Source organism: Trachurus trachurus (assembly GCF_905171665.1).
Source record: "Trachurus trachurus genome assembly, chromosome: 16".
Lineage (NCBI taxonomy): Eukaryota > Metazoa > Chordata > Actinopteri > Carangiformes > Carangidae > Trachurus > Trachurus trachurus.
The window spans coordinates 18884144-18899658 of NC_139902.1; the positions used below are offsets into that span (position 1 = coordinate 18884144).

General features: G+C 40.4%; 1 protein-coding gene across 1 annotated transcript in view; it reads right to left on the minus strand.

Moving 5' to 3' along the window:
- adamts16 (ADAM metallopeptidase with thrombospondin type 1 motif, 16) overlaps positions 1-15515 on the minus strand; it is a gene marked incomplete at both ends in the record, with an annotated part of 51244 nt that overhangs the window by 23600 nt on the left and 12129 nt on the right. Inside the window, 7 exons of the mRNA XM_083990302.1 lie at positions 1029-1182; positions 4828-4965; positions 5306-5411; positions 7144-7303; positions 8104-8187; positions 10077-10279; positions 12867-13317. Of these exons, the coding sequence (XP_083846428.1) occupies positions 1029-1182; positions 4828-4965; positions 5306-5411; positions 7144-7303; positions 8104-8187; positions 10077-10279; positions 12867-13317 (1296 nt within the window). The remainder of the gene's footprint in view (positions 1-1028; positions 1183-4827; positions 4966-5305; positions 5412-7143; positions 7304-8103; positions 8188-10076; positions 10280-12866; positions 13318-15515) is intronic.

The following is a 15515-nucleotide window of genomic DNA, read 5'->3' on the forward strand; positions in this document are numbered from 1 at the left end:
ATGCATGAATGTTTCAGTGTTCAGGCAGCTCGGTAAAGGAGGATAGCGTGTGCTAATATCATGGGTTCAAATCCAGTTGATAATCTCTGTTAACACTATATACCCTCTTTCTCAACTGGAAACTAGATGCGAATGTTTGGTAGTGATGCTTTCATACCCCAACTTATTACTTATAAACTGATGAAATGAAAGTATATTTGAGAACATACAACACAGACAGAGAACCTGTTGACTAGCACAGCAAATTGTGTTTATATTAATCGGTTATCTGAATAAAATTGTCACATATTATTTGCTATAATGGTGAATTGAGTCTGTGAAGCTCTTCAGAGTTTAGGCCTAAAGACATCCACTAACCCTGACTGTGAAATTTGACCACTGTTAGTGGAATTAAATATATTTAACAGTATGTTTTTCATACGTATGAAAGCCAGAATGTCATCATTCCAAGAAAGAAATATCAATATTCACATCTGTATCCTTATGTATAAATATCAAATGACTCCACAAGGATCTCTAGTCCACCATCAGTAACTTAAAACAATGAAGCAGAGTCCGATCTAGACTTGGGCGGTGTTTCTTAAACAGCAACATCAGCAGGAATGAGAGACAATAAGAGTGCAGCAAGGAGAGATTCCCATTGGCATCTCTCCAGTGTATATTTAGTCATCCATCTCTGTGAGTATTTCATGAGCAGCATTATAACTCTCACAGTTTGTTTTGTGTGCATCCGTGTGTGTGTGTGTGTGTATGTGTGCATGCACATGAGGGCATGCAACCCTGAGCAGTTTCTCTTTTCCTTCCTCCTTCCTACATTCTTATTTTTTTCCTCTACCTCATTCTCCCCATCCCTTTCTCAATTTCTCTCTGTTTTTCCTAGGAGCCAATTGCCATCAGATTTTTTAAAAACTAATTATACACTCAAGTTCCATTGATTGTGTTGAGAAAAAAAAAACCCTGAGAGAATCATGGTACTGTATTTTTAACTCATTTCTCCATCAGCATGGGTTGGCATAAATCAATTTTACCTTCTTAAAATCGAGGGTACAGAGTTTGGCCTTCTCCCCAAACTGCCATTTGCACTGTGTGTCTGCATCGTACAGCTCGCCAGGCAGCTTCTCAGGGTATGGATACTCCTTGACTGCTCTGGGTTCATCTGATAGGCACAGAGCCTGGGCAGAACTAGAGGAGAAGAGGGGGGAGATTAAAAAAAAACAAAAAAACAGAACCCAACATGAGGAAGAATTAAGGAGTGGGCAAAAGTGTGAATGAGGATGGCAACAGAAAGAGCGAAGTAATGGTGAAAAGGTCAGAAAAGGAGTTTAATTATAATAATTATTATTAATATTAAAACAAATCTGGTGGTATACACCATGCATGCAGACATGCTTCCCGCTGTGCTCAGAGAAAATCCACACCAAAGAGCATCGGCCCATGATATTCCATTGTTTCCCACTTTGGAGAGTACCCTAAAGTGTTGCCATGGAGACATAACACGCTGCCAAACTCAAACCCTCAGAGTAATGGTTTTAATGCATCAGACACTCAATTATGACAGACATAAAAAAAGAAATCCTTGCCCATATCACTCATATCCTAACACCAGCGGGGGGTTTCCAATGTTAACTGATATCACTGGTTACTACACAGAGATGTTTTACAGCTTAAACACTGCAGGCAGGGGAATATAATACAAAAATATGGTGGAAAGAGCATGAAAAGGCAAAATATGTTGGAATGATTCAATGTGCTAGTGAGTGGTCCTGATTGCTTTAGCAGAGTATGTGTGTGTGTGTCTGTGTGTGCGTGAGATCTTCCATTGGTTTATGGGTCCTATGTGTCCACATAGAACAATGGTTGTTCTGCAAGTGCAATTTTTCTGATATTCTACATAATAATGTTTCTGGGAAATGAATTACATTTACTGTGTCCTCACATCAGCAGGTGAACCAGTACAGCTTGTGGGCAAGCATGTATGTATGCACGCAGGCTCACACTCAAACATTAAATTACAAGGCCAACGTAGGTAATTTGCAAAATCTCTGGATATTTCCCCAACGATACCAAAAAAGCCCTAAAAATATGTCGTTGTTTTTTCAAACTGTAAGCACGATACACCACAAGATTATCACCAGCCAGAGATAAGAAAAAAGGGATCTGAAAAGCACCCATTCTTTTCTAGGATTCCCTGCAGATCTCCTGACTCATCTCTCCCGGACATAAAAACTGCTGTGCATTTAATTCCCCCATGGTCGATAAACCTTGATGACACAAGGCAATTACAGGACTGGCATGAAGAGCAGTGGTCACAGGCAGCATGTCACTTTAAAGACTACTACTGTGTGAAAGTCATATTTGATTTGTATCCACACTTCTGGCACTTTCAATACACACAAAACAATCTGGGACTTTTCAACAACTTTGGCAAATACAGTCACTTGCTGAAAGTCAGACAAGAAAATATTGATACAACTCTCAAAGCTACAGTGAACAGGAAGCTGGATCAAGAATGAGTTTAGCTTACTTTAGCAAACGAGGAACCTGACTCAGTCCCAACTCCCAAGGTAACTATATCTACTCAGAGCACTTCTAAAGCTCAATGACTGAAGTGAAAACTGACGTGCAAAAATGACAATTTACTGTTTTTTGTGAGGTATTATGTAGTGGAGCGTATCTTGGACTTGGAACTTGATACTTATCATTGAGAGTGTTGTCAGTTCTCTCCATCTAACTCTCAGCCAGATGGCATATATTTCTCAAAATGTGACGAGACAAGCAGTTTTTAAAGACGACCTGAAAAACACTATGCACTTTCGCATAATTACCTGTTGATAAAAACAATTAAGCTAGGGAGGGACATGTCATGGGCATTGATTGTTAGCCAACTGATTTGAATTTAAATTAAGCACCAACTGTGGGATTGTCTACTCCTGTGGAGGACTTCTCTCCTTCTTCTCCTACAGATACACCTGCAGACCTTGGTGATGAGAAGGCCGGAGATGAAGCAACAACCAAAGGTAACAGTGTGTAGGCGGAACTAGTTCGTAACAGCTCCGAGGACGGTGACTGGCAGGATTTATATTTCAGAGGAGGGACGAGAAATTCAAGAAACTATTTTAATTGGATGCAAAATTAGGAACACCCACTAGTGCAGGATGAGTCATCAAATGTCGGAAATCGTTTTACAGGAAGAGAAAGTACATTGATATTGGTGTAAAATCTGCTCAGATAATAACTTTCTGACATGACTCGGGCAAATATCAACAGATATGATTGATTTATATATGAACATTTGAATACTGGATTAAAGCTGGGAAAGGGCATATTTCATTTCATGCCGTCTTTAAGAGACACAGAGATGGTTATCATTAGGTATCTAGTGGGCCAGACTGTGTCCTCTGGCACAGAAACAATGGGACCACAAGAGAATTTTGTAACTTTAATGTATCACAGATTTTTTGATGTCTCTCTCTCAAAAACAACGCAAAGTGGTCATTAAAGTTGTCAATCCATTTTAGGACTGACAAAGAGCTCAGATAGAGTATTTTACTATACATACAGTGTTGGCACATACAGACCTCCCTGTCATAGCTGACTGAGGAGAGGCAGATTTAGAGTGAGTGTGATGTTGAGCTCTGTTGGCTGACACAACGCTCTTCTCCGCAGCAGATGAACGTACAGACATTTAGGAGTCAGTTGACTCAGTTTAGCCAAAAACGTTTATAGAAATGATAACATTCTGTTGATTGCAATTAGGAAAACGTACAGCATTTCAGCATTTTTATCATTACAGTAAGCTATTCTACAGGAAGACGACCCTTGGTTGGTCCAGTGGTGGTGCAGAGATCCCCTCCACGTGGCCTCACGGGGTGATGGGAGTTTAATATAAGGCTGACAGGTCTAACAAGAGTGAGGTCACTCCGGCTCTAATAACTCAGCGAGGAAATACACTGTCTGTCTCCACCACACTGAGAGGGGAGACCTGACAGTTCAGTTAACACACTGGTAAATTTAGTGGAGGGCACTGGCTCTGCGCTATCTGGTTTCAAGTACATGCACACAAACACACACGCAAAGACACACAGAAGCACAGCCAGACACATGGACGCTATGTCCGTGATGCTTGTTTTTCACTTGGGTGAGCAGGCTGCATGCATGAAAATGTACTTATTGCATGAACACACACACTAAACTTTCTCCCATACACACTTTAACCCACATGTACCTTGTCACACAATGACATATGCAGTCTGTAAAGTAACACTTGCAGGAGTATAGCGGCATCACATATCACTTAACTTAGTTGCTATGCTAAGTTGCTATATTTCAACCTCTCACACGCACACATTCTGCAGGCCAGTTTTGACTCATAAAATAAAGCAAGTCCCATTGTCATTATAACATAAAGTGCAGTTGTTTTTTTTCACTTTTCACACTTTTTTTTTCTAGCAATGCATGTCCATCTATCAGTAACACGTGTTAAATAATATAAACTATCAGTAACACATGTTAAATAATATAAACACCATGCATTTTAAAAGTGATTGTTACCATGGGGACTTTAAAAAACAAACAAACTCTTTTACAAACTGATACAAGTGCTTTATGTATTATTTGGTGCATAAGGGGCTGGATAGAGGATTTACTCATTACTCATCAACATGCCATATGGATGTGATGCAGCTTATGTTTCGAAAACTTAATAAGATTCTTCCAGCAATGTTACCCATAAAAGTCACTGCTAACCATAAGTGCTTCTTAAATCAATTCTCCTAGCATTGTTTCACCACAATAAAGAAGCAGTCATGCTGAAATATGGCTGCTTACTTGAGGAAGCGGCTGAGGTATTGGCGGCTGCAGGCGGACCAGGAGAAGATGCCATTGTGACCGGCTAATGTGGGCGACATGATGTTGCCCTCAGACTTCTTACAAACGTTACCCTCACCATCGTGGACCATTCCAAAACTGGGGGGATTAGAAAAAGGAGTAAAAGATGTAATGGTGACAATTCTCCATGTTAATGGCACAGCATCACTTTATTTCATTTAACATAAGAAAACAGATTGAACCATGTTAATATGTTTGTGCAAAAACCACAACACTGTGTGGATAGTACATGAAGGATTCAACTTTATAACCAGCCTGCAAATCTTTGCTCTTACAGATACAAGATGCTTGTTGTCCACACATAAGTTGATATGTATAAACAACGTAGACAGCAACACAGGTGAAAATGTGCTGGTATGACGTGAACATTATGAACATTTGTTTGATATCATGAGGCCTTGATGAAGGAAACCCTTACTTGTGTCCTGATTCATGAGCGATGGTGAATGCCAGACCCAGGCCTGTGTCTTCATTAATGGTGCAACTCCGGTATTTGCTGCACATCCCACTAATTGGAGCAAAACCTGCGACATTGATGATATGATTTTACAACCTGTACATGTCACACAGTTCAATTACTTGATCAGCCAGGTCCAACATAACCTGTAGTCTGTTGATTCCACTGACCACTGTCAATCTTCTCTGAAAAAAACATTTATGTATGGTTGGTAAAAAAAACAAGAGCATTTTCTAAGAGAGACATATTTAAGTCTGAGCCAGTTATGGACTGCATTCAGAAGAAATATCAAACACACCATTACTGGGTTCAAATCCTGCCAGATATTAAAATATAGGACTCCATAGGAACATTCCCAGATCCCCTTGCTACCTATCACTTGACTTTAAAACATTCTTTCTCCGTCTTCACCTCTTTCTCATATCCCTTCTTTTATATTAAACTCCCTTTTACTATTCAGCTCCCTTTACGCCTCTCTCTGTCCACTCTCCGTCTGTCTCTCCTCACATAGACACACACACACTGCACCTCTGGCTCTGAATCAAAATGGATAATACTCGCAGGGGCCTCCCTTAATGTTTTTGTCTCACTGCCTCAGGGAGAATTTAGCCTTGTGTTTTGTTATTTTACGGCACTAAGTCATTCGCTATAGAGTGCAAAGCTCCCAAAGTAATGTTCTCATGTACATAACTAATGTGAATAATGATAGTAAACATCAGCAGGCAGATTGACTGTGAGAACTGCCATTTAGTTCCAGTTTTGTGCCAGTAAAGAAGTAGATCATTGATTTTAATACTGGTTTTGAAATATGGAGGAAAACATTGAGCGACATGGCCGTAACACTAAGAGCCATTCTGCCTCACACCTTTGGGAATTAGTCAGAGCTAACTCTTTGTTGAGTGTGAATGTACACACACACACACACACACCTTTGAACTCAGTTTCTATGGCAATGACTAGGCCTAATGTTTCGACACTTTGAAGTCAAAACCTAAGTCTGGGTTTTGACGGTGTGTGTCTGTGTGTGTGTGAAAAAATTTAAGTTTTTTTCTCACAGTGTGGACGACAACAATGTGTTGACATGGTCATTACCACCAACAGGCTGTTGTTAGTTTGTTAAGTGGTGTGCACTCATGATGACGGTGTGTGTGTGTATGTACGTGGATTTACACTAGTTGAACTCTTTTCTGCCATGTAAATGACGTTATTACTCAAATTCTTCTGGTGTTGTTGGATCTGAAAGAAGTTGCACTAGTTTTTATATGTGTGCATCTTCTGAATGTACACCCACGCTGTATGATCTTTTGAAGTTCAACAAGCTGAGATCCAGATGAATCAAACTGTCCTTCTGATCAAATATCTCCTCCCCATAACTGATGAGCTTTCTTTTTATCTGCTGTTGAGCTCTATATCATTTCATATTACACACATATGTGATCCTGTGGGGCAGAACAGATCTGAAAGCTGCAGATCTTTTTAACATCTGGTTTGGCTGGGGTGATCCTGCAGTCTCGCCGTGTGACAGACAACAGGGGCATCTTCCCAGAGAGAGACAGATGGCAACAGAGAACGACACATTCGACACTATCGCAGCAAGATGCAAAAAGTAAGGGTGGTTGGCATATGTGACAATGTCTGAATTAGTGACTGTCATTTAAAAAAACAAAACAAAACAAAAAAATGTTGCTGCTCATCCTTTGTATTTTCTCAAATTACACTTCCTGGCATTTTTGTTACTGCAGAATCCACCTCGTGTTTTTTTAAGCAGTACAGTGATAAACAGGGAAGCAACGACGTACCAAGAGTGTCACAGGGTTCATTCTTCCACGAGCAGATGTCGAGTCCTGTGAGCAGTATGGCGTGGTCATGGTGACGTCCCTCTCTGCCTCCCAGAGTAGACTGCCAGTGGCAGAAGCTGTTCAGTGTGTGGTCTGCATGGTGGTTGATCACCAGGCCATCCTTGTGAATTAATCATATTAACAGGAGGCAGAAGAGACAACAGTGTTGTTTTTGTGAAGAGAAGCTGCGAGTCAAAGTGTTGTGGATTACAATGAAAGACATGTTCGTCAAACTGAAAGACACAAGCTTGTCTCTTTCCCATCTTCCCATCGACCTTCCCATCTTAATAAGGGCGGGTTTGACATTTTTGGCACTTGCATATACTATGCATATTTAAGTGATGTTAAAGATGTGAGAGGGGGCACTGATAAGCTGCCAGTAAAAAATGTCTGGGACATTTTTGGCATTATGATGAATGGGCTCAAGGAAAATCAAATTCTTCAACATTACAACAGAATCATTTGACCTCGAACTGCATTATTCTCCATAGCACCCCACCTGCTTTTCTCTTTTTCGTGCTGTCTTTCTATCCATTGCTCTACTAGAATTTTCCTCCTGAATCTGACACACATCCAAAGAAATGCATACCCTATAATTAACCACTGTAAAAGTCCTTAGTAGTTAAGACAACCCTGGGGAAATCTCTGAGACTTGAGAAATCTGGACCTAAAGGCATAAAAACAAATAAACACGCTGTGTTTTGCATTCCCTTCATGTTTGAAGCTCCATAATCTCACTGCTAACAAAGGTCAGGGTGCTTAAGGTGGAGGCCAATAGTGTTATTGGTGGTGTCTTTTTTCACGAGTGGGTTCAAAATGTGTGAAATGTTTTAAAACCCTTCAACCACACTAAATACTGCAGCAACGTTTTCTAGCTATCCATCAGTGCTGTTTGAAAGACTGAAGTTTTGGGATGCTCACCTGCTCTTCGTCCAGAAGCACGAGACCAACAATCACTATGTTGATGTTCCCCCCTATTGTACCATCTTTGAAGAGACTGGAGACCTAGAGGATACACAAACAGATGTTTTTAGATATTACAGTCTCTATTTTTGCATGACCTTTTCATTTGATGACACATTTCTGTTTAGAATTAAATATCCCTAAAGTGACTTGGACAGTTAAAGACTTGTAACACCTGGCCATAGAACAGACTGGGCTGTTTATTTCAAACTTGATATCCTGTTATCCAGTAAAATGTGGTCAGGACAGAGAGTTTCAATTTGAATTTGGAAGGGTTAATTATTGTCAAACTTAAACTCCATTAGGTGTACTGTAGCAACACACCTTGTCTTCCCTGCAGAAATAACACAAAGTCCTTTTTGATGGTATGACTGAGGTACAACTGCTGGTTCCTGTTGAGGTCCATGTACTCACCCTGACATATGACCATCAATCATAACAGTTAAAGCTTTGAGAGGTCTCTTGATCTTTTGCTCTTCTTCGCTCCGTCTTCCTCTTGAGCATTGTGAATAACCCAGGTGCCACTCACTAAGCACTTTTCCCCCCTTCTTTTCCTCAGGAACACTCTCATGCGTTCCTTATGTTCCTGATGTTTGGTCTTCCTCTGCACTGACTCATGAGAAGACACACGGCTGTGGCTTGTTACAGATTTCAAAGGTCAAAGAGGCAATCAAAACCACTCACTTAAACTGAGATATCCCGGAGCACCAGTGTTTGACAGACTTTCAGACTCACACAATTTAGCAGATATACTGAATCACTGTGTTTTCACTACCTCACAAAGGAAACAATCAAACCAGTTTCCATAGAGCTTCAGTGTTTGTGATACATAATGTAAAGTGTGTGTGTTTTTTTTTTCAACATTTCGTAATTACGAAATGTTTTTGAAGTCTTCCAACTCGGCCACATAAAAATACAGAAACCTATGCAAACGCTGGAGCTGCACATCAAATTTAATTTTCAACACATATTAAATAAGCTTTCCTGAGACCCATGGGAGCTGGCAGGTGGGACAGGGGGTTGGGTGTATTCTGTGAAACTCCATACTGTATTTAGGTGACTCCTCTCAGCAGCGGCTGCGATTACTCCAGCTTGGTTTCTACTAGAGGGAACCATGTTTTCAAAATAGATGGATTATCTTTGGATTTGTCAGTCAGTCACTAAGTAGCAAAACCAGCGTGACAGAATTTGCTTGCAGAGAGGGATGGGGGGTGGGGGGGTGTTGCAGTGATGATCTCACTCAGATATCAGTTTCCTGTTCTTAGATGTGCTCCTTCAGATAAGTGAGAATGGAAGACAGGAGTGTCCAATCAGTAAATCTAATCAGTGACATCAAATTTAAAAACAAATGTGGACTCAGGCTCTGGTCTGGCAACATGCCAAAACTTCATTTGATGAAAGGAAATATACTAACTAACATTTGTTGTACAATTGATAACTTATGAAGATGTATAGTGAAATGTTACTGTATATAATGCTGAAATATTTGGTGTAGCTAGCAGATAAACACACCCTACAGCTATTATTTAACATGCTCCCAATGACTATATGAATATTTAAGTGGTAAATGGATATTATACTTACATAATGCTTTTCTAGTGTCTGGGACCACTCAAAGCGCTTTACACTGTTGGTCACATTCACACACACATTCATACTGTGCTTACTTTTTGCGTGTGGTGTCTAACCATTCACACAGACACATTCACACACCGATGATACATCGGGGGCAAGTGTGGGTTCAGTGTCTTGTCCAAGGACACTTCGGCCTGTGGACTATAGAAGCAAGGAATCGAACAATATCTTTATGTTGTTCTGTTCTGTTAGCACTAAACATGATAACCTGATAATGTAGGCCTACAGTGGATAAACACCACTCTAACCTCTAACGTGTGTGTCCAGCACTGTACTTGTAATTAAGCTTATCTTACCATATTGAGCACAGTAAGAACATATGTGGTTATGTTCTCATGGCCATGGTTGTCCATCATCTTTCTGTCCACCACCACCAGCGTCTCCACGTTGAGCTTCTGACTGGCCTGGTTCTTCATCAGCACTGCCCTTTTGTTCCTGGGGATAAACTTGTACTCATCTGGGAGGATAAAGACATCCTTTTCAGGGAGTTTGGGCATGTCTGGGAAAACAAACAGAGAGTTATACAGAGAGGACTTGTAATTAATTAATTAACGAGTGCAATAACAGTTGGCCAAATTAAATGTGTGCAGCCTACTGTGGCTACAGAGTCGATATGATTAGGGACAAACTGTGGGATAGTGGATTGTGAATGATTGATGAAAGAAAAAACAATAGTGCATATAATAACAGTTTAATAGCAGTTATAACATCCTTTCCAAATATACAATCCGTCCGTCCCACAGCTGATTATACCGCATGTTGCACAAGATTCAGACTGAACCTGTAGCCACCAGGCAAATGGCCGCCTTAGCTTGTGAATGTTAACCGGTGAGTCTGGCAAGTAGCTGACAGCCATTCTGGATGATTAACTATTCTCTTACTTTCATGACCTGATGTCATGGATAAACTGCAAACTGAGCTTTCTTTCTGTTGTTGACTCTGGCAGTCTCAGTGTTATGCTACCATTAAGTAAAGTGTAAAACCTCAGTATGTGATGTACTGTGCATCAGCAGCACAGACAAGCCAGTCAAATCTTCTTGATGTGCAACCATTATATAAAAGCTTAACATGCTAAAAGCAAATCGATTTTGCTGTCAGCAAAGTCTTCAAAGTGATCTCTGGGAAATTTGATATTCTGTAGTTCAAATAGTGTTAGATAATGATGGACAAAGATCAATTATTGATTAATTACACATAAAAAAAAACTATTCAAGAATTAAACTGACATGTTCATATAACATCGATTATGTATGCATTATCTCCTTCTTTTTCAATGTTTATTTGTTAGCCTTTGAAATCTAAATTGCTTGTAAGTATTGAAAGGGGTGGCCCATTGGGCTTTGTTCCCTCCTTGCACCATTGAGTTTAAATGTGTGCTAAATTAAAAAAAAACAAAAAACAACCTAAACCTAAACAGTTTCAATCCACTTTTCAAACTTTATTAATAATGTATCTTTGAATAGAGGCCATTTGTGTCAGCATGTTATTGATAAGATTTTTTTTTTCCCCAAGGGGAAGCTGTATTATCAAAATGATGACGTGAATTGCAATGAATTCACAATACTAGCTTATTGTGAAGACTTATCAGCACTTATTTTTAAAGTGAACATGTGTCTCAGACAATCATGGACTCAATCTTAACATCAAATGCCCAGCTCTGCCCTGTATTTAACTCTCCTTTTGAAGCTGGGCCACCTCTGGGAAAAATCCAGTCTCAGCTCTACACTATGACAGAGGGTCAACGATACACACCAGTCAGCCTTAGTTAAAACCATTGTGGCTTTTGACATTATCACCAGAAAATCTTCACTTCCAAGTTATCAAAACTTTCACCTATCTCTGTCTGGCTGCGATAAACTACAAAGGTTAGATGGGTTGCTTATATAGGCGGAAAGCAGGTGAGCGACCAAAGTGCTTTTTTGACAAAAACACGGCACAGGTGTTCAGTGATGTCACTCTGTGGGAATGTAAACATCAGTGTGTTTTCACAGGGGACAGACAGCTGGGGTTCTGCAGGGTAATGGTGGTGGTACCAGTCCAATCCCTGCCTGCTCGCTTTCATTTGACCCCTGTGACCCCAGCAATGTTAACTGATCTTGTGGTAATTTCTTGAGAGCAAACATTTGTCACAGTGTAAAGTGAGTATAAAACATTTCCCATGACCTTTCACAGGTTAAGTCCCTAATGAATTCAACCCAAAGATGTCATGTAAACAGTGATAATGTTCTTTGGTAACACGTGTCATCATGTGAAATACAGACGTTAAACCAACTCTAGAAAATGAAAAAATGACATTTTGACTGTCAATTCAAATCTACAACAATTCAATCACTCTTTAATTTAGAAAAGCTACTTTACGTAATTAAGTCTCCCTTTTTGTAAGCGACAACCCATGTTGCTTTTCTCTTTAACACACAAAGGGGCAAATGTTGTGTTAACTGCCACACATATATTAACACAGAGGTACCTGTTCTTGTCAACTACACAACTGCAGTCTGGATGTTTTCTGCACTCGTACGATGGAATAAGCATTCACAGCAACTGGAATGAACATGGGAATATATTCTGTTGGAGTCACATCTCTGTGTTCCCATTGCGCTAACCAACCACAACCCTGTGAGGTTGGCTGCTAACAGAGTTAACCAAAAATGTCAACAATTAGATTTATTATCGTATGTCAGTCTTTTTCTTTTCTCTGTGAAACTTTAAGTGGTGTGACAATTTTCTCAAAATGTGTCTAAACCTCTCTGAGTTCAAACCACTAATTTAGTTATGTCTTGACATATAACATTGTTATTATGACAGTGCCTACAATGTGTAATGTGAGAAATATGTCTAGGTGGGAACATTTTTTTAAGGGTCCAAAATCAACCATTTTGTAGAAGTCAAACCAAAAAAAACTAATGACATTTGTATTACTATTGGTACATGCTGTTTCCCTAGATTATTCAACATGTGCATGGGAAGAAATTGCAGGAATAGCTCATGCATTTTAGGATGAGAAGGAAGTGTATGAGTGTGTAGTCTAATGTTCTAATGCTATGTATGTTACATGTGGACCAGAACAAGAAATTGCCCTTACATACATTTCTTCCGTCTCCCGCAGAAGTGCTGCCTCTGCTTTTCTCCATGTCTGTAGTCATTTTCATGTTGTTGGCTGTTGCGTTGATGGCCACTGCCACGATGCTCTGTCAAGTCGCCTTGACCGGTGTAGTTGTTGCTGCCATGGTGATAATCATGGATGTGCCTTTGCTTTTCCTGCTGGTCCGGGCTGTGATCTTCATTAAGCGTGTTGTAGGGGGGCTTCGTCGGTGAATTTGTGGATCTCTTGGTGACAAAATGTTGATGTGATTTGTGAGGAGTTGAATCTGTGGATCGCTTCTGATGACCTCTGTGCTCCGTCTGGGGGTATCTCACACTCTTGTAGAGGATGTGCGGCTGGTGACTGGAGGGCGCTGTGAAGTTCTCTCTCTGGGCAAGGCTGAGGGACACAGGTCTCAGGAAGTAGTCCGCATCCTGAGTTCTGATCAAACCTGACTAGAGGCAAAACAGACAGTGCCGTTAGCTTTAGAGAACCATTTAGCCTGGATAGATCTGTTATGTTTATTTGCATGCACTCATTTTGCGCAATGATTTTTTTCTTCCCGAGTCTGTATTCAAGGTGGACCTGTAGATTATAAACTGTGTTGATGTCCAAAACCTCAAAAGCGACACAGTCTCTTCCACTGAAAAGTAGCCTGAAGGGCTGAAATCATATATCACAAAAGAACAAAACAATAACCATCTCCAGCTATTCGTTTAGCTACTCAATCTGTCTCTGTCAGCAATTAGTCAAGATTTGACTCATGGGTCACTGTGAACCTGACCCCCATAAACGTCTGTGAGACTAAATTACTGGCCATGTTTCTTCATGTTTAACATCTGCTTTGCTGTTCAGGGTCAGACGTCATCTCAGCAAAATCTAAATAAGGCTCGGTCAGCTAGAAAGAGTTTCAAACAAAAGGCTGGTGTGAGAGAAGGAGGTGGCATCTCTCTCATAAACAATGTGCATGCTCGAGGCTCTGGAGGCTTAGACATCTCTAAATTAAACTGTCACATAAGCAAACAAACAAACAAAATAGCTCTGCATAGTGTTGTCTGAGTATAATATGCAACAAAACCTTTTGAAAATTTGATCTTAGATACCGTATTACAAATATTTCTGACTGTGTGAAAGTACTGTTATTCAGGGCCAAAGGTCACACTTTGAAGGGATTATTTGTAATATAAGGCTTCTCCGCCGTTTCTTGCCAGGAGCTGGTGGTGGTGATTGCGCCTTGACAAGAGCTCCTTCAGCCATTATTGTCTTTCTTTTTGTCAAGGGGCTATATGACAGAACAGAACAGATTGGAGGCTACAGTGACTTACTATGGGAAATTTATGAGAAGGGTTGTTACAGGCCAGGGCTAGCTGTTAACATGCTAACTTAAGTCTAATACGTGATAGCGCAGAGTTTACATTGGCCACTGCAAGAGAGAGCTCTTAAAGGAATTACATTTGATGCTGAACTTGCATTATTTTCTCTACACTGGTAAGGTAAACAGCTGTTAACACAAATGTTGGTTTTGGTGCGATAGCAAAGCATACAAATAGCTCCTTTAAGTACCATTGCCTTATGCTTTCAATTTCAGGGGGTAAGTTAAGGGAAAGGCCATTATAAATCTGAAAAGTTTCTACAAAAAATGTCTAAACTTGACCTTACTCTCTATCTCAGTCTCAGTCTCTCTGGGAGAGACACACAGACATTTTCAGCTTGCATATTCCATTTTCAATAAACTTCTATCAACACAGCCAACTCAGACACTTGGAGATTATTCTCTCTTGCTCTCTGCCTCTTTCTTTGTCTCTCCCAGTCTCTCCAAACACGCACCACATCTGTGTTGACAGTCAACTGGCACGTAGCGCTTGGACTATAACTGCGCTTGGCAGTAATAGCAGTTTCCCTAAAATACGTTTAATTGACTACAGTCTCCTTTTGTTTTTTCACTGTGAGCTGTGAGAGGAGTGTGAGGTCCTTCATCACCGCAGCCTTCCTGCTGGCTGACAGCAGCAGCCTGACACAGTGGCAGTGGAGAGGCCGCGGCCGTCCTTAGAAGTCGGGAAGACAGAGATTGAGCATATGTAACTTAATGTTTTTATATATGCACGTGTGGAGATTTGTGTCTAACTATCTGTTCCTTAAACTGGGAGAGTATCTAGTTGGAATTTTGCAGAAGCAGACCCCTAATTCTTTTGATGTTCCTTCTTTTTTTCAGCATTTTTAGTTTTTTCAGCAACGATTTCCCGCCTTGTTTCATCATCACTGACTTACCCGGGCCTCTACTGCTAGCCTATTAACCATAGATCAGGAAGAAGAGAGAGAGGAGAGTGGAAAATACTGTGAAAATTGTGAAATCTGTACAGATGAATACAGGCCAATAAAGATGTGTCAGCTGTGACCACAATGACTGTACAGTTTACAGCTTTCATCACGTACTGTGGCAAAGAAAGCTTTCCTGCATTTATGTTGCATTTGTGCATTATTAGTTCCACAGCAGCTGAATTGGCTCATAGTCTCTTGAAGATTGTAAAAAATATAACTACTGACACTTTGCGGCAAAAAGAGAACAAAGAGATTTAACATCCATGCGTGCATCTGTGTAACTCCTGACGTGCTCAGATGTCGCAGCAGCTCATGGTCAAATGCCGGGTATGCT